This window comes from Podarcis liolepis (genome assembly GCF_965112155.1).
Source record: "Podarcis liolepis genome assembly, chromosome: 4".
Taxonomy (NCBI): Eukaryota; Metazoa; Chordata; class Lepidosauria; order Squamata; family Lacertidae; genus Podarcis; species Podarcis liolepis.
Window position 1 is genome coordinate 104,758,781 of NC_139558.1, and position 25,308 is coordinate 104,784,088.

General features: G+C 45.7%; 1 protein-coding gene across 2 annotated transcripts in view; it reads right to left on the reverse strand.

The window, feature by feature from the left end:
• Positions 1-8,671: 8,671 nt before the first annotated feature.
• LOC310705156 (uncharacterized protein) overlaps positions 8,672-25,308 on the reverse strand; it is a 37,573-nt gene continuing 20,936 nt past the window's right edge. Inside the window, exons 4-5 of one of the 2 annotated variants that reach the window (XM_083499657.1) lie at positions 11,368-11,494; positions 8,672-10,438 (exon numbers count right to left, since the gene is read on the reverse strand). In XM_083499657.1, the coding sequence (XP_083355783.1) occupies positions 9,288-10,438; positions 11,368-11,494 (1,278 nt within the window). In that variant the 3' untranslated portion in view covers positions 8,672-9,287. The remainder of the gene's footprint in view (positions 10,439-11,367; positions 11,495-25,308) is intronic. The other variant, XM_083499658.1, reaches the window with a different exon arrangement.

A 25,308-nucleotide genomic window follows, 5' to 3' on the forward strand; every position in this document is an offset into this window, starting at 1 on the left:
ATATGCACCAAACGAAGGGAAATCGGAATTCTACAAAAAGCTGCATGAGGTAATGTTGGATCATATTGACTATACTAACATCATTGTGATGGGGGACATGAATGGGGTGGTCTCCACCTACATGGACAAATCACATAACCAAAACCTAACCAAAGACGGCAGACTACCTAAAACTTTTTTTGAACTAACTGACAATATGGACTTGATCGACATATGGAGGATAAAGAACCCCTTAGGCAAAGAAGGAACATTCTTTTCTGAGGCCCACCTATCTTGGACAAGAATCGACCAAATCTGGATATCTAGAGGACTGGTACCTAAGACTAAAAAAATAGAAATCTGCCCCAAAACCTGCTCCGACCATAATGCCTTGAAGATGGAACTGAGACTTACACCAGCTGGATCCTTCAGATGGAGAATGAATGACACCTTGTTTAGGGACCAGGAGATCGTAAAGAAGGCCCAAAAAACGTTGAGGGACTACTTCGAGATAAATTTGAACACTTCGGTGGAAAAAAGAACAATCTGGGACGCAAGTAAAGCTGTGATGAGAGGGTTTCTGATTCAACAGAACGCGATCAAGAAAAAACTCTGGAATGGTAAAAAGGAGATGATATTAGAGAAGATAAAAGACGGTGAAAAGAGGCTTAGACTTAATCCAAAGTCTAAAGAAGTGTTAAGAGATATCAAATTTCACCAAGCACAATATGCGAAATTGATAAACCAAGAAGTGGAGTGGAAAATTAAACAAATGAAGCAAAGATCATTCGAATCAGCAAACAAATGTGGAAAATTATTAGCATGGCAGCTGAAAAAGAGACAAAAATTGAACTTTGTTACCAATCTGGAGGTTGAAGGAGAAAGTATTCAGAAACCGGATGAAATTAGAAAGTGTTTCCAGAGATATTTCAAAAAATTATATACTCAAGGTCCTCAGGTAGAGCTTGAAATAGATCAATTTTTAAAAACAAATGGATTACAAATGTTACCCCAAGAGAAACAAACAACACTGAATCATAGGATAACACAGCAGGAAATTGAGAGTGCCATCCAGAATATGCAATTAGGTAAATCCCCAGGCCCAGATGGACTTACCTCCAAGTATTATAAGACATTGAAGGACTACTTGATTCAACCACTAATGGAGGTTTGCAATCAAATTATGGAGGGGAAGGGGGCACCAGAATCGTGGAAAGAAGCCTTCATCACTTTGATACCGAAATTGGAATCTGAAAAGACTCAGCTCAAGAACTACCATCCCATCTCACTCCTAAATGTGGATTACAAAATATTTGCAGACATTTTGGCAAGTAGATTTAAAAAGGTATTAAATGAAGTAATTCATAAGGACCAAGCAGGCTTTCTCCCGGGTAGACATTTGTCTGACAATACCAGGAATATTATTGATATTTTGGAACTGTTGCAGACAAATATGAACACGAAAGCAGTGCTAATTTTTATAGATGCGGAGAAGGCCTTTGATAACATTTCTTGGAAATTTATGAAGAAAAACCTGGAAGGAATGGGAGTGGGACGGGCGTTCCAAAATGGCATAGAAGCAATATATTCAGAACAAAAGGCTAAATTGATAGTGAACAATGTGGTGACAGAAGAGTTTAAAATTGAAAAAGGGACACGTCAGGGATGCCCCTTATCCCCTCTTTTATTTATTTCAGTCCTGGAGGTGCTGTTGAACTTGATTAGGAAGGACCAGTTGGTGGAAGGAATACAGGTCGGAGAGAAACAATATAAACTGAAAGCCTTCGCAGATGATCTGGTTTTAACACTACAGGAGCCAGAATCTAGTACAAAGAGAGCTTTAGAATTAATTAATGAGTTTGGTCGGGTTGCGGGATTTAAGCTGAATAAACAAAAAACTAAGGTTTTGGGGAAAAACTTGACACCTTCAGAAATAGATGGGTTTCAGAAGGAAACGGAGCTAATTGTGGTGAAAAAGGTGAAATACCTGGGGGTCAACCTGACTGGTAGAAATTTGAATTTATTTAAAGACAATTATGAAAAATGTTGGTCAGAAATTAAAAAGGATTTAGAAACCTGGTCAAGACTAAAACTTTCCTTGTTGGGAAGAATAGCAGCCATAAAGATGAATGTATTGCCAAGGATGTTGTTTCTGTTTCAAACCCTACAGATTGTGGACAGAGTGGAATGTTTTGGAAAGTGGCAGAAGGATGTCACAAAGTTTCTCTGGCAGGGCAAAAAGCCCAGGATAAAATTCAAAATATTAACAGATGCAAAAGAAAGAGGGGGCTTTGCCCTGCCGGATCTAAGGTTATACTATGAAGCTGCATCTTTCTGCTGGTTGAAAGATTGGTTTTTATTAGAAAACACTGATGTCCTAGATCTGGAAGGGTTTAACAATGCTTTTGGATGGCATGCTTATTTGTGGTACGACAAGGTAAAGTTGCACAGACTGTTTAAAAACCATATTGTCAGGAGAGCTTTATTTATGGTCTGGACTAAATATAAGGATTTGCTTGAAAACAAAACACCGAGGTGGCTTTCACCAATGGAGGCAAAGGCCCGCAAAAGACTTAACATGGAGGTTGGTTGGGCAAAGTATTGCGAGATAATAGAAAAAACTGGAGATAGTTGGAGGTTGCAGAGTTTAGACAAATTAAAAAACAAGGTGCGAGACTAGCTACACTATGCCCAAATTCAAGAGATTTTCAAAAAGGATAAAAAAATTGGTTTCCAGGTGGAAAAATTGAAATTAGAGACAGAATTACTTGAGCCAAAGACTAAAGTGCTTTCTAGAATGTACAACTTGTTGCTTAAATGGAATACACAGGATGAGACTGTTAAATCAGCCATGATAAAATGGGCCCAGGACATTGGGCACAACATTATGTTTGAAGACTGGGAAAGGTTATGGACCACCGGTATAAAATTTACAGCATGTAATGCTTTGAAAGAAAACATTATGAAGATGATATACAGGTGGTACATGACCCCAGTCAAGCTTGCAAAGATATATCACTTATCTGAAAATAAATGTTGGAAATGTAAGGAGGCTGAAGGAACATTCTTTCACCTCTGGTGGACGTGCCCAAGGGTGAAGGCCTTCTGGGAAATAATCTACAACGAGTTAAAAAAGGTATTTAAGTATACCTTCCACAAGAAACCGGAGGCCTTCCTCTTGGGCATAGTCGGCCAAGGGGTGATAAAGAAGGATAGAACTTTTTTCCTATATGCAACAACAGCAGCAAGAATCCTTATCGCCAAACATTGGAAGTCACAGGAGCTACCCACACTGGAAGAGTGGCATACGCAACTGATGGACTATATGGAGTTGGCTGAAATGACTGGCAGAATCCGAGATCTGGGAGAAGAAACAATAGAAGAGGACTGGAAAAAATTTAAGGACTATTTACAAAAACATTATAAGTTATATGAATGTTGAGAATTTGCTGAGTTTTGGAAGAATTTGCTTTAGCAAAAATTTTTGAAAAATGGTGGAAATTAGGTTATAATTATGAAAAGACCAACGTTTTAGAGTAAAACCTTTTTAAGTTTGATGGTAAAATAAGAGGTGATTTAATTATGAGTGCTCTAAACCTAAAATGTAAATTAGAGGAAAGTACAAAAAACGCATGAAACAAGGTTGCAATTTGCTGTTATTTTTATTGTAAAGATTGCAGAGTATGGAGGATGTGGGGAAGTCCAGTAGATTATGAAAAAACTGTTCTGGAAGGATGAATATTTTCTTTCTAACTTTTTTCTTTCTTTCTGTAAAAATGCTTTTGTTGTATTGTTGATGATGTATTTGAATCTGGAACCTAGAAAAGAGCAAATAAAAATATTATAAAAATAAAATAAAATAAAATGGCTGTTCCTCTTGTTGCTTCTCCCACTTTCTGGACAATGAAGTTATCTGCAAGGCCAGTGAGGAATCTGTTTGACCTTATGCTCTTGGCTGAGTTTGACGTCCAACAAATATCCGGGTAATTGAAGTCCCCCATTACTACTATCTCCCTTCCTTTTGCATGCTTGGCCATCTGTTCCAGGAAGGCATCATCTATGTCCTCCGTTTGGCTTGGGGATCTATAGTAAACTTCCACAATGAGGTCTCTGTTATTCTTCTCTCCCTTAATTTTGACCCAAATGCTCTCACTTTGGCTTTGAGGTTCTAAATCTTGGATCTCTTCACAGGTATACACATCCCTGAGATATAACGCCACTCCTCCTCCTTTCTTGTCTGGTCTGTTTCTCTGAAATAGATTGTATCCCCCCATTATTACATTCCAATCGTGGGACTTATCCCTAAAGGGAAGTCTTCTTTCTACACATAACTGTTAGTCTCTTTCTGCATAAAACTGCTCCATTTTGGGGAAGTTTTGCTCCTCTTTTTTCTTGCTTTTTAAGAAGTCTTGCTCATAGGTTTTTCCCTGCCTTTGCACACACTGTTACGAACCTGCTCTTCACGCCTAGCTGACTACAGAACCAGATTACATTGTTACATGTTATGATCAATCATTAAGTAACAGACATCCCAAGCTCATGGAAAACAAACTGTACTTGCTCTCCATGCCTAGCTGACCATAACTATAGAACCTGATTGTTATATTGTTTGTGCCAATTAATCCCTAGTTACAATTCAATTAGGAGGCTTCATTTCTCAGCCTTCTCTCCATCAATGATAAATGATCACATGTAATCCCCACCTTTCACATGTAATTCCCGCCTTAGTATTTATGTTAACCAATTACAAGTTTCTGTGTGTATGTATCAACCAATCAGCCACAGGCACACTTTGGCAATGCTTGTAATATTCAATAAAAGAGGCTCTCAGGGTCCGCCCAGACAGACGCCTAGCTACACCTGCCTCTCTCGTCTCCCGTGATTTTTCATTTCCTACATCTCCCACCAGGTTTCAGTGATGCCTATTATGTCATATTTAGTTTGCTGTACCAAGAGCTCAAGCTCATCTTGTTTATTTCCCATGCTTTGCGCATTAGTGTACAGACATTGAAGTCCATTAATCATTCCCCCGTGTCTCTTATTTAAGGATTTTTTCCTCCCACCACTAGGTCTGCGTGCTGTTTGCTCCATTTGGTCTATGACATTTGGATGATCATCTTCATCAATTGATAGACTCCTACCTTCAGGAGCACTGTCTCCCTCCCCCACATTAGTCAGTTTAAAATAGAATCATAGAATCATAGAGTTGGAAGAGACCACAAGGGCGTGTAATTCTACTGCCCCCACATTCTCCCCCTAGAACCACAGAATTGTGTCGTTGGAAGAGACCCTGAGGGCTGTCTGGTCCAACCCCTTGCAATGCGGGAATCTCAACTACAGCACCCAGGACAGATGGCCACCCAACTTCAGGATCAGAACCTCCAAGGAAGGAGAGCACACCACCTTTGCACTGTCGAGCAGCTCTTACTATCAGGACGTTCTTCTTGATGTTTAGTTGCAATCACTTTTCTTGTAACTTGAAGCCACTGGTTTGAGTCCTACCCTCCAGAGCAGGAAGAAGAAGGAGGAGGAGGAGGAGTTTGGATTTGACATCCCGCTTTATCACTACCCTAAGGAGTCTCAAAGCTGCTAACATTCTCCTTTCCCTTCCTCCCCCACAACAAACACTGTGAGGTGAGTGGGGCTGAGAGACTTCAGAGAAGTGTGACTGGCCCAAGGTCACCCAGCAGCTGCATGTGGAGGAGTGGGGAAGCGAACCTGGTTCACCAGATTAGGAGTCTACCACACTTAACCACTACACCACACTGGAGAAAACAAGCTTGCTCCATCTTCCATGGGGCAGCTCTAGAGAGATTTGAAGATGACTCTCAGATCCTGTCTCAGTCTCCTCCTTCCCAGGCTAAGCACCCCCAGCTTCTCCATACCCTTCTTCAACTGGGGTGCCCAGAATAGGACCCAGGACTCTAGGTGGGGTTTGACCAAGACAGAATAGATCAGTACTATGACTTCCCTTGGACACTGCACTTCTGTTAACGCAGGCCAGAATTGGACTCATGAAGACTGTCTGCCAGCTGTTCAGTCTCCTTTGTGTAAGCAGAGAAGCTATGAAAAACAGGAAAAGCCCAGCGCCACCCAGAACTTTCCTGGGTCAACTCAGTAGGCCATCTGCACCAAGGAACTGGTAGAGTTTATATTGTTTTTCTTTGGGTTCTGCACTTGCCGTAAGTGCACTTCTCATCTGTTTCTTACCCAAACAGAGTGACTGGATCAAAGGTATGAGCTCCGCAGCCCATGCCAGGATTAATTAGGAAACGGGTGGGAAATAAAGGGGACGCTATTACTTTGCAGTGCTGTAGGGCGTACAGATCCGGTTGCCTCTCCTCGAAAACGAGGTTGCAAAGTTGGAAAAGGTACAGAAAGGGGTGAAGAAAATGATCCGAGAGACGCGGCAATGACTTCCCATATTTGGAAAGTTACAGATAGGTAGCCATGTTGGTCTGCCATAGTCAAAATAAAAAAATTCCTTCCAGTAGCACCTTAAAGACCTGGTTTGAACAAAGACATTGGATTCTTATCCCATTATACATGACAAAGCCATTTCTCACCTTCTCACCCCTTGCCTTTTCCTGTAAGACCTATTACAGTCGTTAAGAGTCGTCAACAGGCTCATCTCAGCTATCTGCCAATCTCCCATTCCCACCACCCTTCTGAGTAATACCCCTCCCCACCTTCTCACTATATAGAAGGATCTGGCAACTTCTGTTTCAGTGTATCTGAAGAAGTGTGCATGCACACGAAAGCTCATAGCAAGAACTAACTTAGTTGGTCTTTAAGGTGCTACTGGAAGGAATTTTTTTATTTTGACATATTTGGAAAGGTTGCAGGAGGGTTTGGGACTTCTTAGTTTCGGCAGCGGTTCTCAAACTGTGGGTCCCTAGATATTCTTGGACTAAAACTCCCATCATCCCTGAGCTCTGGCCTTGCTAGCTAGGGGTGATGGGAGTTGTAGTCCAACAACATCTGAGGACCCACAGGTGGAGAAAGGCTGGTTTAGAGCAATGAGGAAGAGGCAACATGATGGAAGTTTGTGAAATTGTGCCTGGCCTGGAAAAAGTGGCCAGAGAAGTCCCAGGCATCCAATGAAGCTGAGTGATGGAAGATTCAGGACGGGGGGGGGGGGGAGAAAGCCCTTCTTTGCGCATATAGCTATTTTTAATAGTTTAATAATAGTTTTAATATTTAATGCTGTATTGTTTTAACACTCAATTGGGAGCCACCAAACATAGGGAAGGACACAAACCAATGCCTTCAAGTTTTTTTTTTTTTAAAAAAAAGACTAACTAAACATGCGGAAGAACTTTTTGACAGCAAGAGCTGTTAGTGGATAGGATCCCTTGGGAGTGCGGGAATTTCCATCCTTTGAGGTTTGCAAGTGAAATTGGATGGTCATCTGTCATGGATGCTTTACTTGCTATGCCTGCATTACATGGGGTGGAATAGATTGCACCAGGGTTCACTTTCAGCTCCACAATTCTACAATTCCGTGATTCTCCCCTGTATGGGTTCTTTGATGGGAACTGAGAGAGGAGTTATGAGTGAAGCTCTTTCCACATTCCACACACTGATAGGGTTTCTCTCCTGTATGAATTCTCTGATGCTTAGTGAGATGGGAGCTCTCCCTGAAGCTCTTTCCACATTCCACACAATGATAGGGTTTCTCCCCTGTATGAAGTATTTGATGGGAAGTGAGAGAGGAGCTCTGACTGAAGCTCTTTCCACATTCCATGCACTGATAGGGTTTCTCCCCTGTATGAATTCTTTGATGAGTATTCAAATGAGCTCTCTGGATGAAACTCTTTCCACATTCCACACACTGATAGGGTTTCTCCAATTTATGAATTCTTTAATGGGAAATGAGAGGGGAGTTATGAGTGAAGCTATTACCATATTCTATGCACTTATATACAGTGGTGCCTCGCAAGACGAAATTAATTCGTTCCGCAAGTCTCTTTGTCTTGCGGTTTTTTCGTCTTGCGATGCACGGTTTCCCATAGGAATGCATTGAAAATCAATTAATGCGTTCCTAGGGAAACCGCCTTCAGACCAGGTCCGGGGACAGGTCCGGGCGATCTTAAAATGCTGGCGGGCGGCATTTTAAAATCGCCCCGGGACAGCGGAGGACTTCTCCGCTGTCCGGGGTGATTTAAAAGCCCCTGGGAAGGCAGGCAGGGGGGACAAAGACTTTCGCCCCCCGCCCGCCTTCAGAAGGTGTTCCCGCCCCCCCACCCGGCTTCGCAGCAGTGCTACGAAGCCCGGCGGCTGGGGCAGGTGTTCCCCCCCGCCCGGCTTCGCAGCAGCGCTACGAAGCCAGGCGGCTGGGGCAGGTGTTCCCCCCCCGCCCGGCTTCGCAGCAGCGCTACGAAGCCTGGCGGCTGGGGCAGGTGTTTCCCCCCCGCCCGGCTTCGCAGCAGCGCTACGAAGCCCGGCGGCTGGGGCAGGTGTCCCCCCCCGCCCGGCTTCGCAGCAGCGCTACGAAGCCAGGCGGCTGGGGCAGGTGTTCCCCCCGCCCGGCTTCGCAGCAGCGCTACGAAGCCCGGCGGCTGGAGCAGGTGTTCCCCCCGCCCGGCTTCGCAGCAGCGCTACGAAGCCCGGCGGCTGGAGCAGGTGTTCCCCCCCCGCCGGGCTTCGCAGCAGCGCTACGAAGCCCGGCGGCTGGAGCAGGTGTTCCCCCCCGCCCGGCTTCGCAGCAGCGCTACGAAGCCCGGCGGCTGGGGCAGGTGTTCCCGCCCCCCCGCCCCGCTTCGGAGCACCAGGAGAAGCGATCTCCCCGCAGCCCCTTGCTTCAAAAGAGGTCCGGGGGCGCTTCCCGCTGCCCCCGGACCTCTTTTGAAGCAAGGGGCAGTGGGGAGAAGCGATCTCCCCGCCGCCCCTTGCTTCAAAAGAGAAGACCCGCTGTCCCCGGGGCAAGCTTCGTTTTGCGAAGCAAGCCCATAGGGAAATTCGTCTTGCGAGGCAACTCGAAAATGAAAAAACCTTTCGTTTTGCGAGTTTTTCGTCTCGCGAGGCGTTCGTCTTGCGGGGTACCACTGTAGTTTCTTCCCTGTATGAATTCTTTGATGGGAAGTGAGGTAGGAGCTATCAGTGAAGCTCTTTCCACATTCCATGCACTGATAGGGTTTCTCCTCTGTATGAATTCTTTGATGGGAAGTGAGATTGGAGCTCTGGCTGAAGCTCTTTCCACATTCCATGCACTGATAGGGTTTCTCCCCTGTATGAATTCTCTGATGCCTAGTGAGATTGGAGCTCTTCCTGAAGCTCTTTCCACATTCCACACACTGATAAGGCTTCTACCCTGTATGAATTCTTTGATGGGAAGTGAGATTGGAGCTCTGGCTGAAGCTCTTTCCACATTCCATGCACTGATAGGGTTTCTCCCCTGTATGAATTCTCTGATGCCTAGTGAGATTGGAGCTCCTCCTGAAGCTCTTTCCACATTCCATGCACTGAAAGGGTTTCTCCCCTGCATGAATTCTTTGATGGGAAGTGAGATGGGAGCTATCAGTGAAGCTCTTTCCACATTCCATGCACTGATAGGGTTTCTCCTCTGTATGAATTCTCTGATGCCTAGTGAGATCGGAGCTCTTCCTGAAGCTCTTTCCACATTCCACGCACTGATAGGGTTTCTCCCCTTTATGAATTCTTTGATGGGAAGTGAGAGAGGAGCTCTGACTGAAGCTCTTTCCACATTCCACGCACTGATACGGTTTCTCCCCTGTATGAATTCTCTGATGGGAAGTGAGATGGGAGCTGTAATTGAAGCTCTTTCCACATTCCATGCACTGATAGGGTTTCTCCGCTGTATGAATTCTGTGATGGGAAGTGAGAGAGGAGCTATCAGTGAAGCTCTTTCCACATTCCATGCACTGATAGGGTTTCTCCCCTGTATGAATTCTTTGATGGGAAGTGAGATGGGAGCTATTAGTGAAGTTCTTTCCACATTCCATGCACTGATAGGGTTTCTCCCCTGTATGAATTCTTTGATGGGAAGTGAGATGGGAGCTATTAGTGAAGTTCTTTCCACATTCCATGCACTGATAGGGTTTCTCCCCTGTATGAATTCTTTGATGGGTATTGAGATGGTCGCTCCTACTGAAGCTCTTTCCACATTCCATGCACTGATAGGGTTTCTCCCCTGTATGAATTCTTTGATGGGTATTGAGATGGTCGCTCCTACTGAAGCTCTTTCCACATTCCACACACTGATAGGGTTTCTCCCCTGTATGAATTCTTTGATGGGAAGTGAGAGAGGACCTTGTACTGAACATCTTTCCACATGCAATGTGCTGATAGGGTTTCTTTCCAATGAGATTTCGTTTATGGGAAGTGGAATGGGAGCTCTGACTGCAGCTCTTTCCACACTGCAAATTTTTACGCGCCTTCTCCACTCTGCAGATTATGTTGTGGTCTCCTTTATTCTTGCTTTCCAATTCATCACAATCTGCAATGGAGAGAAAAAGGGATTAGAGCCTCAGGAACAAATGGAGCCCCCAGTTAGGAAATAATGCTCATTAAATTTGTTGTAGAGAAGGCAGTTGGCTGTGTGTTTATTACCTTTGTTATTTGTAATAAACCAATGTATTTATTATTGGATTCTAATCGATGGTTGAATTTTGCTTTGTTTGAAGTAAGTTACTCATTTTAATTTTTTTGTACTTTTTTCATTAGATTAGATTGTTGTTATTATTACTGTTTCATGTTTATACCGTAGCACCTCAGGTTACGTAACCCTCTGGTTACATAAACATCAGCTTATTAAAGCGGCAAATCCATGTGCATGCGCAGAACAGTGATCCTCGGGTTGCAAAAACCTCGGGATCTGGCCGGACCTCCGGAACGGATCCCATTCACAACCAGAAATGCGACTGTATATGTGTTGGAAGCTTCCCAGATTGACTGGAGAAACCCAGCCAGATGGTCAGCGTATACATAAAAATTATTATTATTGCTATTATTATCACTGCTAGTACTACCTGAGATTCAATCAGCCTGGCTCTTCTCTGGGGCAGATGTTGTTTGGCCCAGTCATGGCATCCCCTCCATCGCCAATGTCAGTCGTCTCTTTGGTCAACCCAAGACTGACAGCAGCAAAAACAATAACAGAAAACCTTACAGAAGCTACTTATCTTTTCTAACAACTCTGAAGCTGACATTTAAGATGCCTGGGCAGTTCAGATCAGCCCAACTGTGGTAGAAGGAGGCAGAACTGGAGGAAGATTGTTCACGGAAAAAACTGTAATTTACTATTTCTTCTGGGGGTGTTAGGTTCCCTGGTGTTGTAATGGGCACTGTGAAACTATATGAGGTTTATCACATAGAGGTATTTCTTGAATTTCCTGGCAGATAGGACGATCCCACACAGAGGCTTACCAAGAGAGGCTACGATCCCCCAATTCTCCTCCATGACGTCCTTATGCAGAGCTCTCTGGTCAGGATCCAGCAACGCCCACTCCTCGTCCGTCAAACGAACAGCGACATCTTCAAAGCACACTGGACCCTAAAAGAAAAAGGGAAATGTCCTCCTCTGAGTCAGCAGAAATATGATCTGCTACACAATGCTCTGTGGTTTTCTTCCTGTTAATTGCTGTGTTATTTCAATAAGATTGCTTTGCTGCACATTTTAATTATGGGCACCTATTTTAATGCTTTAATTGAATTCTTTTATTCTGCATTTTAACTATGGGAATTCGTCTTTGTGCAAATAGGTGGTACTCCACCTTGTGGTTTTCAAATCATTCTGCCTACGCAAGCATTCCAGTTTGCCAGATGGAAGGGTTCACTTTCTCCTCTCCTCGTGAGTTGTTCTGTAGAGGTTCCCTTCCAATGCCCTAGAGCCAAATTCAAGGGGTTCATGGGGGCATGGAGAGGGGGAGATGAATCCTACTGGCTGTTACGATATGGATACAACGCAGCTGCAAACTGGCAGCTCGGTGTTTACATCACTTGATGTGGCTAGCTATGGGAAAGAATGTTCCAGGGATTTTTCAAAGCTTTGTTCTCAGTGTAATATGAGACCTTCCTGTTGCGTTTGTAAAGGAAGTTTGAGTCACTTGCTAGGAGGAGATTGAACTGATCGGACATGTTTTCTGTACAACTGAACAGTCAGAAATAAAAGGATGTAAATAGCTTTCTGACTATCTCCTTTCTCTTGCTGGTATGCAAGGATGGAGGGGGTGTGCATTTTCCACGCTGGGAAATGTCGCCTATCAAGATTTCCCTGGACTGTGGGGATACCAGCCGGAGGAGATCACCGGTAAGAAGCTCCGGGAGCTGGGAGAGAGGCCAGCTTCTCCCGAGGGGGCTAGTTTGCCAACACTGGCAACATTCAGAAGGCTGGTATGACAGAGCTATACGGGCAGGAAATCCCACACTTCACAGCTGGAGTTTACTCTTTATCAGCAAGAACACAATATTCACAGACTTGGCTGAGTTTCAGGCCTTATGAGAACAACAACTCATTCCCTGAGCGTCTACCTTAACTAAATCAGTTGCCGAGAGTGAAGGCCCCTGGCTGCCCACAGCTTTCCAGGTCCCCTCCTCTCTGGGGTTTCTGGCAAGCGACTGAACAGTGCGCAAGAGTGCAGCCTGCCTTTGCTCCTCCGTTGTCAGACGTTTCCTGGCTCTGAGAGACAAGCAGGGAGTTTTGCTTCTGGCAGAAGGAGAGGGAGCCCCCAGTGGCTCCTCCTTATCATGACTCACCTCTGACTCTAGACCTCCCTCCTCCCACTCGCCTCCTTCCTCTTCTGCCTCTGATTCTGGATAGCATTCTGCCACAGAGTCTTCCAGCTCACTAAGCCCTGTTACCCCTTCAGCTTCTGACACCTCCTCTTGCCAGTCTTCTCCCTCTGACCGCCCCTCTTTCCTCCACCTTAACTCCTTCGGCTCTCAGCCATCTTCCTTTCCTGGTTCCCCGGCTGCTTCCTCCCCCCATTCCTCTGTGCCCAACCAGTCCATGACATTGCTCCATCCCTCGGCCTCTGTCCCCACAAGGCAGCTTCCCCTGACCTGATCTGGTGCCACAGCCGCTGTTTCACTTCTGCCCCCATGAAAAGATAAATATGGAGGTCTTGTTGGCTTCATTCTTTCATCTGCCTCACAGGAATCCAGATCCACTTCTGCAAAATGATCTCTTTTCTGAAAGAACAACAAAAATTCAAAACAGTAAATGAATGATGAGAAATATTAAGAAGAGAACGACAAAGACAGAAACTTTAAGGATGTTAGATCTCATTCCCAGGAAAAGGATGGGACATCAGCATACCATTTTTGGATGTTCTCCATCCTGTTTGGAGCCTCTTTGAAGTATCCAGAGGAAAGTCTCACTCACCTGCTTTCTCTCTGCCTGCTTTCTCTCCTCTGCCTGACTCAGGAGGAAACCTTCGGCCAGGGCCACCGCCTGGGAACTGGTCTCCGCTCCACAGTCCCTCACCCAGCTCTCCATCTCCGGTGGAAGGACAGCCAGGAACTGCTCCAAGATCACCAGGTCCAGCATCTCAGCTTTCGTGTGCCTTGCTGGCTTCAGCCACTGATGGCAAAGGTGGTAGAGTCGGCTGCAAACCTCTCGGGGTCCTTTGGCCTCCTGGCAGCAGAACTGCCTCAACTGCTGGCTCCGAACCTCTGAGCGGAGGGCGTCCTCCTCACCCAGGATCTTCTGCACAGAGTTTTCCCAGAATCCCCCACTGCTCCCAGTTTGGATTGCATGGCCTCTTCCTACTTCAGGGCCAGCTGAGTCTCGCTCATCCATCTGTGCTCTCAGGAAGCCTTCTTCCAAGTTCTGTCTGTCTGAATGAGAAGCTCTAGCAAATCCTACAAAGCAATTACATAGTTCTGTTACAAAAGCTGTACAATATCAGGAGAAGAAAAGTTTCCCTGAGCAAGCATGGATGAGTCTTGCTGGGAACCAGGGTAGGACTGCACCACAGCCCAGACTCTGAGCTATCTTTCTAAAAAGGAGGAGATGTAGGCCTCTAGAAGGGAGATTGTGGAAATGTGGAGGCAAGCGAAGAGACTCAGCCTGGTTGCTCCTTCCTTCCAGTCAATGCATGAAGTCAGAACTGATTGACAAGGGAGTCATTGGTGCCTCGTGAAAAATGATTAGGTGTGTTGAGTCCGAATCTCCTTTCTTGTAGCTTGAAGCCATTGGTTGGAATACTACCCCCAGGTGAGACGGTTCCCCTATCTCCTGTCTGTCTCCTCTTCTCCAACTCAACATACCCAGCTCCTCATAAAGCTTGGCTTGATCTGCTTGGCTGGCCTCCTCTGCCAATAAGGAGAAAGAAAGAAGGGAAACAAAGGAAGAGGTTTTGGAGCAACCATTCATGCGTGTTTCCTCTGTTGTGCAATGACGCTGACCCGTGTCACACACAGCAGAAGTCCTACTGATAGCCTTATTTAAAGAAGCGAGATTTCTATCTGCTAGATTTCCCAGGGGGCTCTGAGTAATTTATTTTCTGGAAGGGGGGGCGGTAACCTCCTCCCCTCCCCCCCCCACAAAAGATCTAAAGGAAGGAGACAGTTCCTGCGACCTCGCCCCTCCCTGGCAGGACCCCCTGCTCCCTGGGGCTCCCCCCCCCATGAGCCACCTTGCTGCAGCCCTTCTCCCCACTGCACCCTGGGGGGGGGGGAGGAGGAAGAGACTCACCAGATCCCCTTGGAAGAGAGCAATGCAGCCTTTGCAGCAGAGGAAAGCAACCCCCCCCCCACTTGCAGGAAGGGGAGGGAGGGGCTTTTCCCCTGGAGGACCTGGCCCCCCCTTACTTCCTGTCCTCTCTAGGAATGCAGCTCAGTTCCCTTTAACCCTTGCAAAGCCGAGTCCACCCTGCTCAGTCCTCTCTGCCTTTTCTCTCCTGCCTTGCACAATCCCAGAGATGCTCCTTTTGAGGGGACGCTCTTGGTTGGTCTGTGATCCGCTCCCTCCCTTGGCCAGAAACTGGAGGAAGAGGTTGCAGGGAAAAGGGGTTTGCAGGAAGCAAGGAACCTCATCCTAGAATGGGAGGGAGCCCTAAGGGTCATCTATTCCAGCCCCCCTGCAAGGCAGGAATCTCAGCCAAAGCATCCAACCTCTGCTTAAAAACCTCCAAGGAAGGAGAGTCCGCCATCTCCCAAGGGATTCTGCTGCTCTTCCCGTCAGAAGGTTCTTCCTGCTCTTTAGGCAGCAGAAACTGCTTTCTGGTCCTCTGGGTCCCTTCTTCTGGGTGCTCCCCTCTAGGGCAGGAGAAAACAAGCTGGCTCCCTCTTCCATGGGTCAGCCACCTGCCACAAGACGAAGCAAGATGGAAGACCCGATCAAAAGAGAATCCAAACTTTTATTAGCTGCTCATCCCCATGTTATTCACCCCCAGCTACATCACTCATACATCATGGTTACATCATGAAAGGGGAGGTCTGGTGGCAGTAATCTGAGCATCCTGGACGCTGCCCCATGGTTCCCCTTGCCCTCCACCAAACACCCATCAAGTGTAACAAAATAGATACTTACATTTCCCTGTTTCCCAGCCAAGTCAATCACACCCTTTTGTCTCCATCTGGGTTTGTTATTTCTGTCTGGCACTCAATATCAGGATGCCAGAAATTATCCCTCAGGCAGAGGGGCTGCTGAATAGCTGAGCTCACATGTCTATATGAATTTCTGAAGTTTTTCAAGTGAGCCAGTACACAGATACATTTATCAGTGAATTTTACATTTGGTATTGTGCAGCAGAGGCCCTTTGAATAGATAGAAAGAAACTGTGATGAAGTGTTTTGTGGGGACAAGTCACAAAAGTCACAAAAGTGATGGTGCTGATTTTGGTAGTGGGCTGCATGTGCATGATATCTGCTGCAGGGGCAACCCCCCCCCCCAATTATACATAAATCCCTGCAACATTTTGCCTTCCAATGTCCGGCTATACCTCTTGGCTCGTCCTCCAAACTTTGCTGGGGGGCTGTGTTCCCCCTCCCAAAGCAGGGACACACTCTTAGCACCCGAAAGCTGTACCACCTCATTGCTGCTGCCAGGGGTGAGAGGGTTTATATAGTGGCGGGTGATGCCCTTTTGGAATATTAGGCCAATTAAATGAGGCGGGGAATCCCTCAAGGGACGGAGCAGCAGCTGATTTGCTACCTGTGCTATGACAATGCAAACATGCATTGACGTTCTTCAAAAGATATGGTGCATCAAACATGCATTGACATGCATCGAATCATAGAGAATCTACATGGTCCATGAAAATGCATCAGGTGACGGGGCGCGGACACCAGGAAGTATCTATGCAGAACTCTCTGGGATTTTATCTCACATGTGCCCTAGCATCAGAAACATCAGGTCAATGGTGACCACGGTTCAGATCCAGAAGACTGGTTGTCAGAAGGCGCCATTCATCTGTGGGCTGTTCTCTCTTACTCTCTTTTTGGGGGGTTTTGTGTAACAGTGTGGTGATTCTGCCCATCAAAAGCAGAAGGTCCGTTCCCCATTCCTTTTCCTCCTTGGTTCCAGTCAATTGAGGAGAGAGAGAGCTGTCTTAAGGGTTGCCTAAGCTGTAGCCTTCTGTTCCCTGTAGGACACCTACCTTCCATAGCACCAGAGAGCAGCTCCAGAGACTTTACTCAGGTACCACAATCTGGTCCTACAAAACTTCCCCACCACTGTATATATTTTGCTTCTGCTTCTAATAATTAATGATTAATAATGTTGTTCTGCAATAATGTTTTATTCCTCTTGGAGTGACCTTCCAGGCTTTCTTCTTTGTGTTTTGAAAAGATCGGGTCATAATCCAATGGATTTCTGTCTGGGACACTGTTGCTATTGAACACACCTTCTGCCTCCCACTATGGGGTTTGATTTCACACCTTGTGGAGGAGTGGGGAGTACGTGACCATATGCTCAGGGGATCGTGGAGGAAGGAAGGAGCCTGGGTCCTCCTTCTCTTTAGGAGTAATACGCCATTGGAATGGAAAGAATCAGACAAACAGTTGACTTCTTGTGAGTTTTTGAAGGTTTAGGAAGTCTAAGGGAATGGTCAGGTTTATTGTCCTGGCCTTAGTTGGAGGCTGCAATGGGAACTTCAGATTTTCAAGGTGTTGCAACTGCCCCCCCCCCCCCCCGGTTTTAACAAGTATATTGACAACAAAAGTACTGAGATGCTTCCTATGTTTTTTATGACAGAGGAGCTTAGCAACAACATCTATGCATTTATTGCAAACTATTACTCCAAATCGTCCCAGGGATTTCAATGCAACATGCTCCTTTGTAAATGTGCAGGGGATTGCACTCTCCATCTTGCAAGGACTGCAGGTGTGGCTTTAGAAACGAGCCAGGCCAGGCTGTGCAAGGTTTGCCTGTGTCAAATCGCAAGGAAGCTGAGGCCAAAGAAGAAGCTGTGGCCAAAGAAGGGGCCGCTGTGCCTCAGCGTATGGGATTGTAGCATCGCAGGGGAGCTCACGCTCTGCACACTGAAAGACGAAAAGCTTTGTTCCCTAACATCTCCTCTTACAAGTATCTCTGGCAAAAGGGGTGGGAAACCTATCACTGGCCGAGGCCACACCATCTGAATAAGCCTGGCAAAAGTATGCAAAATGAGGTGGGGGTATTCATAGAATGCTCCAACTACCGCACAATTGCACTCATTTCACAGGCTAGCAAGGTTGTGCTTAAAATTCTACAAGGCAGGCTCAAGCAGTATGTGGAACGAGAACTACCAGAAGTGCAAGCTGGATTTAGAAGGGGCAGAGGAACCAGAGACCAAATTGCAAACATGCGCTGGATTATGGAGAAAGCTAGAGAGTTCCAGAAAGACACCTACTTCTGCTTCATTGACACAGAAAAGCCTTTGACCGTGTCGACCACAGCAAATTATGGCAAGTTCTTAAAGAAATGGGAGTGCCTGATCACCTCATCTGTCTCCTGAGAAATCTCTATGTGGGACAAGAAGCTACAGTTAGAACTGGATATGGAAAAACTGACTGGTTCAAAATTGGGAAAGGAGTACGGCAAGGCTGTATATTGTCTCCCTGCTTATTTAACTTATATGCAGAATTCATCATGCGAAAGGCTGGGCTGGATGAATCCCAAGCCGGAATTAAGATTGCCGGAAGAAATATCAACAACCTCAGATATGCAGATGACACAACCTTGATGGCAGAAAGTGAGGAGGAATTAAAGAACCTTTTAATGAGGGTGAAGGAGGAGAGCACAAAATATGGTCTGAAGCTCAACATCAAAAAAACGAAGATCATGGCCACTGGTCCCATCACATCCTGGCAAATAGAGGGGGAAGAAATGGAGGCAGTGAGAGATTTTACCTTCTTGGGCTCCATGATCACTGCAGATGGTGACAGCAGCCACGAAATTAAAAGACGCCTGCTCCTTGGGAGAAAAGCAATGACAAACCTAGACAGCATCTTAAAAAGCAGAGACATCACCTTGCCAACAAAGGTCCGTATAGTTAAAGCTATGTCTTTCCCAGTAGTGTTGTATGGAAGTAAGAGCTGGAGTATAAAGAAGGCTGATCGCTGAAGCATTGATGCTTTTGAATTATGGTGTTGGAGGAGACTTGAGAGTCCCATGGACTGCAAGAAGATCAAACCTCTCCATTCTTAAGGAAATCAGCCCTGAGTGATCACTGGAAGGACAGATCATGAAGCTGAGGCTCCAAGACTTTGGTCACCTCATGAGAAGAGAAGACTCCCTGGAAAAGACCCTGATGTTGGGAAAGATGGAGGGCACAAGGAGAAGGGGACGACAGAGGACGAGGTGGTGGGACAGCGTTCTTGAAGCTACCACTGCGGGAGGCAGTGGAAGAAAGAAGTGCCTGGCGTGCTCTGGTCCATGGGGTCATGAAGAGTCGGACACGACTAAACAACAACAACAACATTCATAGAAAGCCAAAGAGAAACCATCAGGGTCATACCAAGCTCATCTTATTCACTAGGGATGTTGAGTGCAGTGCAAAGTGGGAAGGAAATGTGTGTATTTTCGAAAGCTACCCCATTGCTTCAGACTCAGATACTGAGTCTACTGCTGTTGCTCAAAGTGAGGTGAGTTCCACTGATACAGTGAAGGATGTGCGCCTGATGCACAGATCTGAGACAGCTACCATCAGGTATGCTCGTGAGTTTGCTAACACAGCTGTTGCAGATTTAGCTGTGACTACTAGCTCGACACAGGTCATGGAACCCAAAGTCTTGAAAGGGCATCCTTTGTCCTCAAAGGATAGAAAACCACGCCGAAAGGCTGTAAGGGTGGACACAGTTTCCTCAGAGAGGAACGAGGCTAGGGTTTGAGTCCTGACGGAGCAAGGTGTGAAACTTCTTGATAGTCAGGAGAGCTATGATGCCAAGACTAGTCAGAAGTGCAAGATGGTAAGGCCCAAGGCCAGGCCAGTTGCAGGTAGTTCCAAGGGTGGAACGGGTGATACAGGGGTATACTGTGTGTATGACATCTGTAGGGTTGTTGCAGTTACACTGATGATTACAACACGGTACACGAATCAGGGGAGAATGTTAGGATTCTTGCTCCGTGCTTGCAGTCACGGGATTGTTTTATGTCACATGACGGTGTATGTTTTCATTCCACATAGTGGGAAGTGACGGAGACAGGATGTTGGTATTACAATGTTCCATGATGTGGGACTATTGTCCTTTGTTCTTTCTCTCTTTGCTGTCTGGTGAGAAAGAGGAAGGCGCTGAGTCAGAATGCTCCGAGTGTTTTATATGTAAATAAATAGTTTAGCCAAAAAGCTGTGCTACTGAGTTTGTTAAGCAGTGTGATGGCCTGGGATTCGGACTCGGAGGCTGAACCTCAGGAATCCCAGCCTGCACAGGAGTCCCCACCTCCAGAACCAGCTGAGCCGGGGTTGGGGCATGAGCCTGAAGGGTCCTTATCCATGCCGGATCCTCAGGAGCAGGCACCAGCTGAGTCTGCTCTGGCTCCGGAGGTGATGGAGGACCCATTGCCTGCAGGTGCTCCACTCTCAGCCCCGTCAGAGGAAGCTGGGGAACCCTCCAGCCTCTCCTGAGCTGCAGAGGCTCAGGGCAGAGAGGCAGAGGGAACTAAGTTCTCGCAGGAGGAGTGCAGGCCAGGAGAGGTGAGTCACCTGTGGACTGGGGCCGCCCTATGCCTTGGGGCAGATAAAAGCCAGCCAGCCCCAGTCCCAAGCCTTAGTTCCTGACCTCACCTGACTCCCTGCCTTGGACCCTGCTTCAGCTTTGATGGACAGCCTCCATACTGCACCCTCGACCTTGGACTCGACTCGGACCTCGCCACACGGTAACCCCCCGGGACCAGCACCAGCAAACTGCTAACACTCTGCTGTTTCTAAGCGTGCTAATACCTTTTGGTATCAGTCGCTGTGATGTTCGGCTGGAGAAAGCTTTTGAAGCTCCCGAACAACTGACCAGGAGGGAGAGAACATGTCAGTTGGGCATGTGTCTCTATCGGAGTCCTACTTGCACGTAGGATGATCCTGACACCCCTGACAGTTAAGTCCAGTCGCGAATGACTCTGGAGTTGCGGCGCTCATCTCGCTTTATTGGCCAAGGGAGCCGGCGTACAGCTTCCGGGTCATGTGGCCAGCATGACTAAGCCACTTCTGGTGAAACCAGAGCAGCACACAGAAACACTGATTACCTTCCTGCTGCAGCGGTACCTATTTATCTACTTGCACTTTGACGTGCTTTCGAACTGCTAGGATGGCAGGAGCAGGGACAGAGCAACAGGAGCTCAATCCATCGCAGGGATTTGAACCGCCAACCTACCGATTGGCAAGCCCTCTAGGCTCAGTGGTTTAGACCACAGCGCCACCCATGTCCCCATAAAACAGTAGTGGGTGGTAATTCAACTAAATTACGCTAGTGGAAAGATTAGCACTCGTGCAAGGCACTCACCCTCCTTCCTCCTGATGCACCATGTGCCAGCCAACCTCTGTTCCATTCTGATGCACCATGTGCCAGCCAACCTCTGTTCCATTCTTAAGGACTCTGTTCTGGTTTTGATCTTTTTTTTTGTGGTGGTTGCTGCTTTTAAAATCAAGCGGTGTATAAATTTTATGAACTGAAGTAAAAGACAATGTTGATGATGCCTGCTTGACCCCAGTACACATTGCTAAGCTGGGGAATTGTGTTGCAAAATGGAGGGAAGTGCACATTTTGAAGGCTTTGGGTACGTTTGCCTTCCAATGACCAGCTATACTTCTTGGCCCATCCTCCAAACTTAGCTGGGGGGTTGTGCTCCACCCCCATGTCATTCCCTGCAGGATCCAATGAGATGACATTAGGGGAATCCCTGCTCCCCTCCCCCCAGGAGATGGGATAGGTTAGGGGAAACCCTACCTTTTTGGCCAAGGGCCTGACTCCCCTCCCAAATTCGTCCCTGCAAACTCAGCTACATTTATTTATTTTATTTTTAATAGTTTGATAATAGTTTTCAGTTTTAATATTTAATGCTATATTGTTTTAACGTTCAATTGGGAGCCGCCCAGAGTGGCTGGGGAACCCCAGCCAGATGGGTGAGATATAAATAATAAATTATTATCATCATCATTAGATTGGCAAAGAAAAAATGATTGATATGCATTGTATGTGCAATATAACGTTGTGCCACTGGATGGTGCAGTGGAGTCCTGATTTTCTCTACCTGTTTTCAGTGTTTGAATTTACAACACCTTTAATTGAAGTGCTTCTTTGATGTATCCAGACTCTAGATCCAGCCAGTTTAGAAACCATACTTCTGTGACCCCATGACTGACGGTGGTCGTCGGAGGGTGGTGGGGGTGGGTGGCAGAAAATGTTGGCCCTGTGGGCGACAGCTGGGAGAAAAGTTTTCCATTTTGGGAAAGGGATGAAAAGGAAAGAAGACCAAAGGGAGAACAATATCTTGGTTCTCAAATGATGGATAACATAGGTTACTACAGGTGAAACAAAATAAAAAAATATTCCCCAAGACAACAGTGGGAGAGACACTGAGCGGAGACCTTCGGAATAACAAAAAATATATATATTTAATCAGGGGGGGAAATAGTCTAACAGAAAAAAACATGGGTGCACAAAAGAAACCACCCAAACTAAAAGGGAGACCACCTAAGGAGATGCCAATATAGCAGAGATCCTGGTGGAATTAGGAAAAGATTTACAAAATAACACCAAAAAGATGGGCAAATCGACAACAGAAATCAAAACACTATCCAGGAAAAATAATGGTATGGAAAAACCAGTCCAAGCTTTAGAGGAGACAGTTAAGAGAAAGAAAGAAGAGAATTGAGAAATGAAAAGGGATCAAGATAGAATGAAAACAGAGCTCGCCACAGTAAGAGAAACTCAGGAGGATATAATCAATAATATTGCACTTCTGGAATTAAAACAAAATGACACAACACTACGTTTGAGAGGCATTCCAGAGCATCGGAATAAACAAATTGGGGTTAAAAGGAACCATGGAAAGAGAGGATAGGAAGTCAAGGAATGCTTTCTGATTTTTTTGTTAATTATTTTAATTCCGGGGAAGGAAAGATTTTTCTTTGTTGTATCATTTTTAGCTCGTTTTTTCCTACTACACAGGGTAGGACACAAATCAATGGCATCAAGTTTTTTATTTTTAAAAAACAAGACTGACTAAACATGCGGAAGAACTTTTTGACAGCAAAAGCTGTTAGTGGATTGGACTCCCTTGGGAGTGCTGGAATTTCCATCCTTTGAGGTTTTCAAGTGAAGTTGGATGGTCATCTGTCATGGATGCTTTACTTGCTATTCCTGCATCACATGGGGTTGAGTAGATTGCACCAGGGTTCACTTCCAGCTCCACAATTCTACAATTCCCTGATTCTCCCCTGTATGAATTCTTTGATGGGAAGTGAGAGAGGAGTCATGAGTGAAGCTCTTCCCACATTCAAAGCATTTATATGGATTCTCCCCTCTATGAATTCTTTGATGGGAAGTGAGTTTGTAGATATGAGCGAAGCTCTTTCCACATTCCACACACTGATATGGTTTTTCCCCTGTATGAATTGTTTGATGGGAAGTGAGATTACAGCTCTTCCTGAAGCTCTTCCCACATTCAAAGCAATTATATGGTTTCTCCCCTGTATGAATTTTTTGATGGATAGCGAGACTGGAGCTCGTACTGAGGCTCTTTCCACATTCCACGCACTGATAGAGTTTCTCCCCTGTATGAATTCTTTGATGGGAAGTGAGACTGCGTCTTTGAACGAAGCTCTTTCCACATTTCATACACTGATAGGGTTTCTCCCCTGTATGAATTCTCTGATGCCTAGTGCGATCGGAGCTCTTCCTGAAGCTCTTTCCACATTCCACACACTGATAGGGTTTCTCCCCCGTATGAATTCTTTGATGTTTAGTGAGATATGAGCTGCTACTGAAGCTCTTTCCACATTCCACACACTGATAGGGTTTCTCCCCCGTATGAATTCTTTGATGCTTAGTGAGATATGAGCTGCTACTGAAGCTCTTTCCACATTCCACACACTGATATGGTTTCTCCCCCGTATGAATTCTTTGATGCTTAGTAAGATCGGAGCTGCTACTGAAGCTCTTCCCACATTCCACACACTGATATGGTTTTTCCCCTGTATGAATTGTTTGATGGGAAGTGAGATTACAGCTCTTCCTGAAGCTCTTCCCACATTCAAAGCAATTATATGGTTTCTCCCCTGTATGAATTTTTTGATGGATAGCGAGACTGGAGCTCGTACTGAGGCTCTTTCCACATTCCATGCACTGATAGGGTTTCTCCCCTGTATGAATTCTCTGATGCCTAGTGCGATCGGAGCTCTTCCTGAAGCTCTTTCCACATTCCACACACTGATAGGGTTTCTCCCCCTGTATGAATTCTTTGATGTTTAGTGAGATATGAGCTGCTACTGAAGCTCTTTCCACATTCCACACACTGATAGGGTTTCTCCCCCGTATGAATTCTTTGATGCTTAGTGAGATATGAGCTGCTACTGAAGCTCTTTCCACATTCCACACACTGATATGGTTTCTCCCCCGTATGAATTCTTTGATGCTTAGTAAGATCGGAGCTGCTACTGAAGCTCTTCCCACATTCCATGCACTGATAGGGTTTCTCCCCTGTATGAATTCTTTGATGCCTAGTGAGATCGGAGTTCTTCCTGAAGCTCTTTCCACATTCCATGCACTTATAGGTTTTCTCCCCTGTATGAATTCTTTGATGGGAAGTGAGACTGTGGCTCTGACTGAAGCTCTTTCCACATTCCACACACTGATAGGGTTTCTGCCCTGTATGAATTCTTTTATGTTTAGTGAGATCGGAGCTGCTACTGACTCTCTTTCCACATTCAATGCACCGATAGGTTTTCTTTCCAATGAGATTTCGTTTATGGGAAGTGGAATGGGAGCTCTGACTGCAGCTCTTTCCACATTCCAATTTTTTACGTGCCTTCTCTACTCTGCAGATTGTGTTGTGTTCTTCTTTGTTCTTGCTTTCCAATTCATCACAATCTGCAATGGAGAGAAAAAGGGATTAGAGCCTCAGGAACAAATGGAGCCCCCAGTTAGGAAATAATGCTCACTAAATTTGTTGTAGAGAAGGCAGTTGGCTGTGTGTTTATTACATTTGTTATTTGTAATAAACCAGTGTATTTATTATTGGATTCTAATCAATTGTTGAATGTTGCTTTGTTTGAAGTAACAGATAGGTAGCCGTGTTGGTCTGCCATAGTCAAAATAAAAAAAATTCCTTCCAGTAGCACCTTAAAGACCAACTAAGTTAGTTCTTGGTATGAGCTTTCGTGTGCATGCACACTTCTTCAGATACACTGAAACAGAAGTTGCCAGATCCTTCTATATAGTGAGAAGGTGGGGAGGGGTATTACTCAGAAGGGTGGTGGGAATGGGAGATTGGCAGATAGCTGAGATGAGCCTGTTGACGTCTCTTAACGACTGTAATAGGTCTTACAGGAAAAGGCAAGGGGTGAAAAGGTGAGAAATGGCTTAGTCATGTATAATGGGATAAGAATCCAATGTCTTTGTTCAAACCAGGTCTCTCTATGGTTTTAAGTTTGGTAATGAGTTGCAATTCAGCAGCTTCTCTTTCGAGTCTATTTCTGAAATTCCTTTGTAGTAAAACAGCTACTTTGAGATCTTGTATAGAATGTCCTGGGAAATTGAAGTGTTCTCCTTCTAGTTTCTCTGTTTTGTGATTCTTGATGTCAGATTTATGTCCATTTATTCTTTGGCGTAAGGTTTGGCCTTTTTGTCCAATATAGAGAGCTGAAGGACACTGTTGGCATTTGATGGCATACACAATGTTAGACGATGAGCAATTGAATAGTCCTGAGAACTCATACCAAGAACTAACTT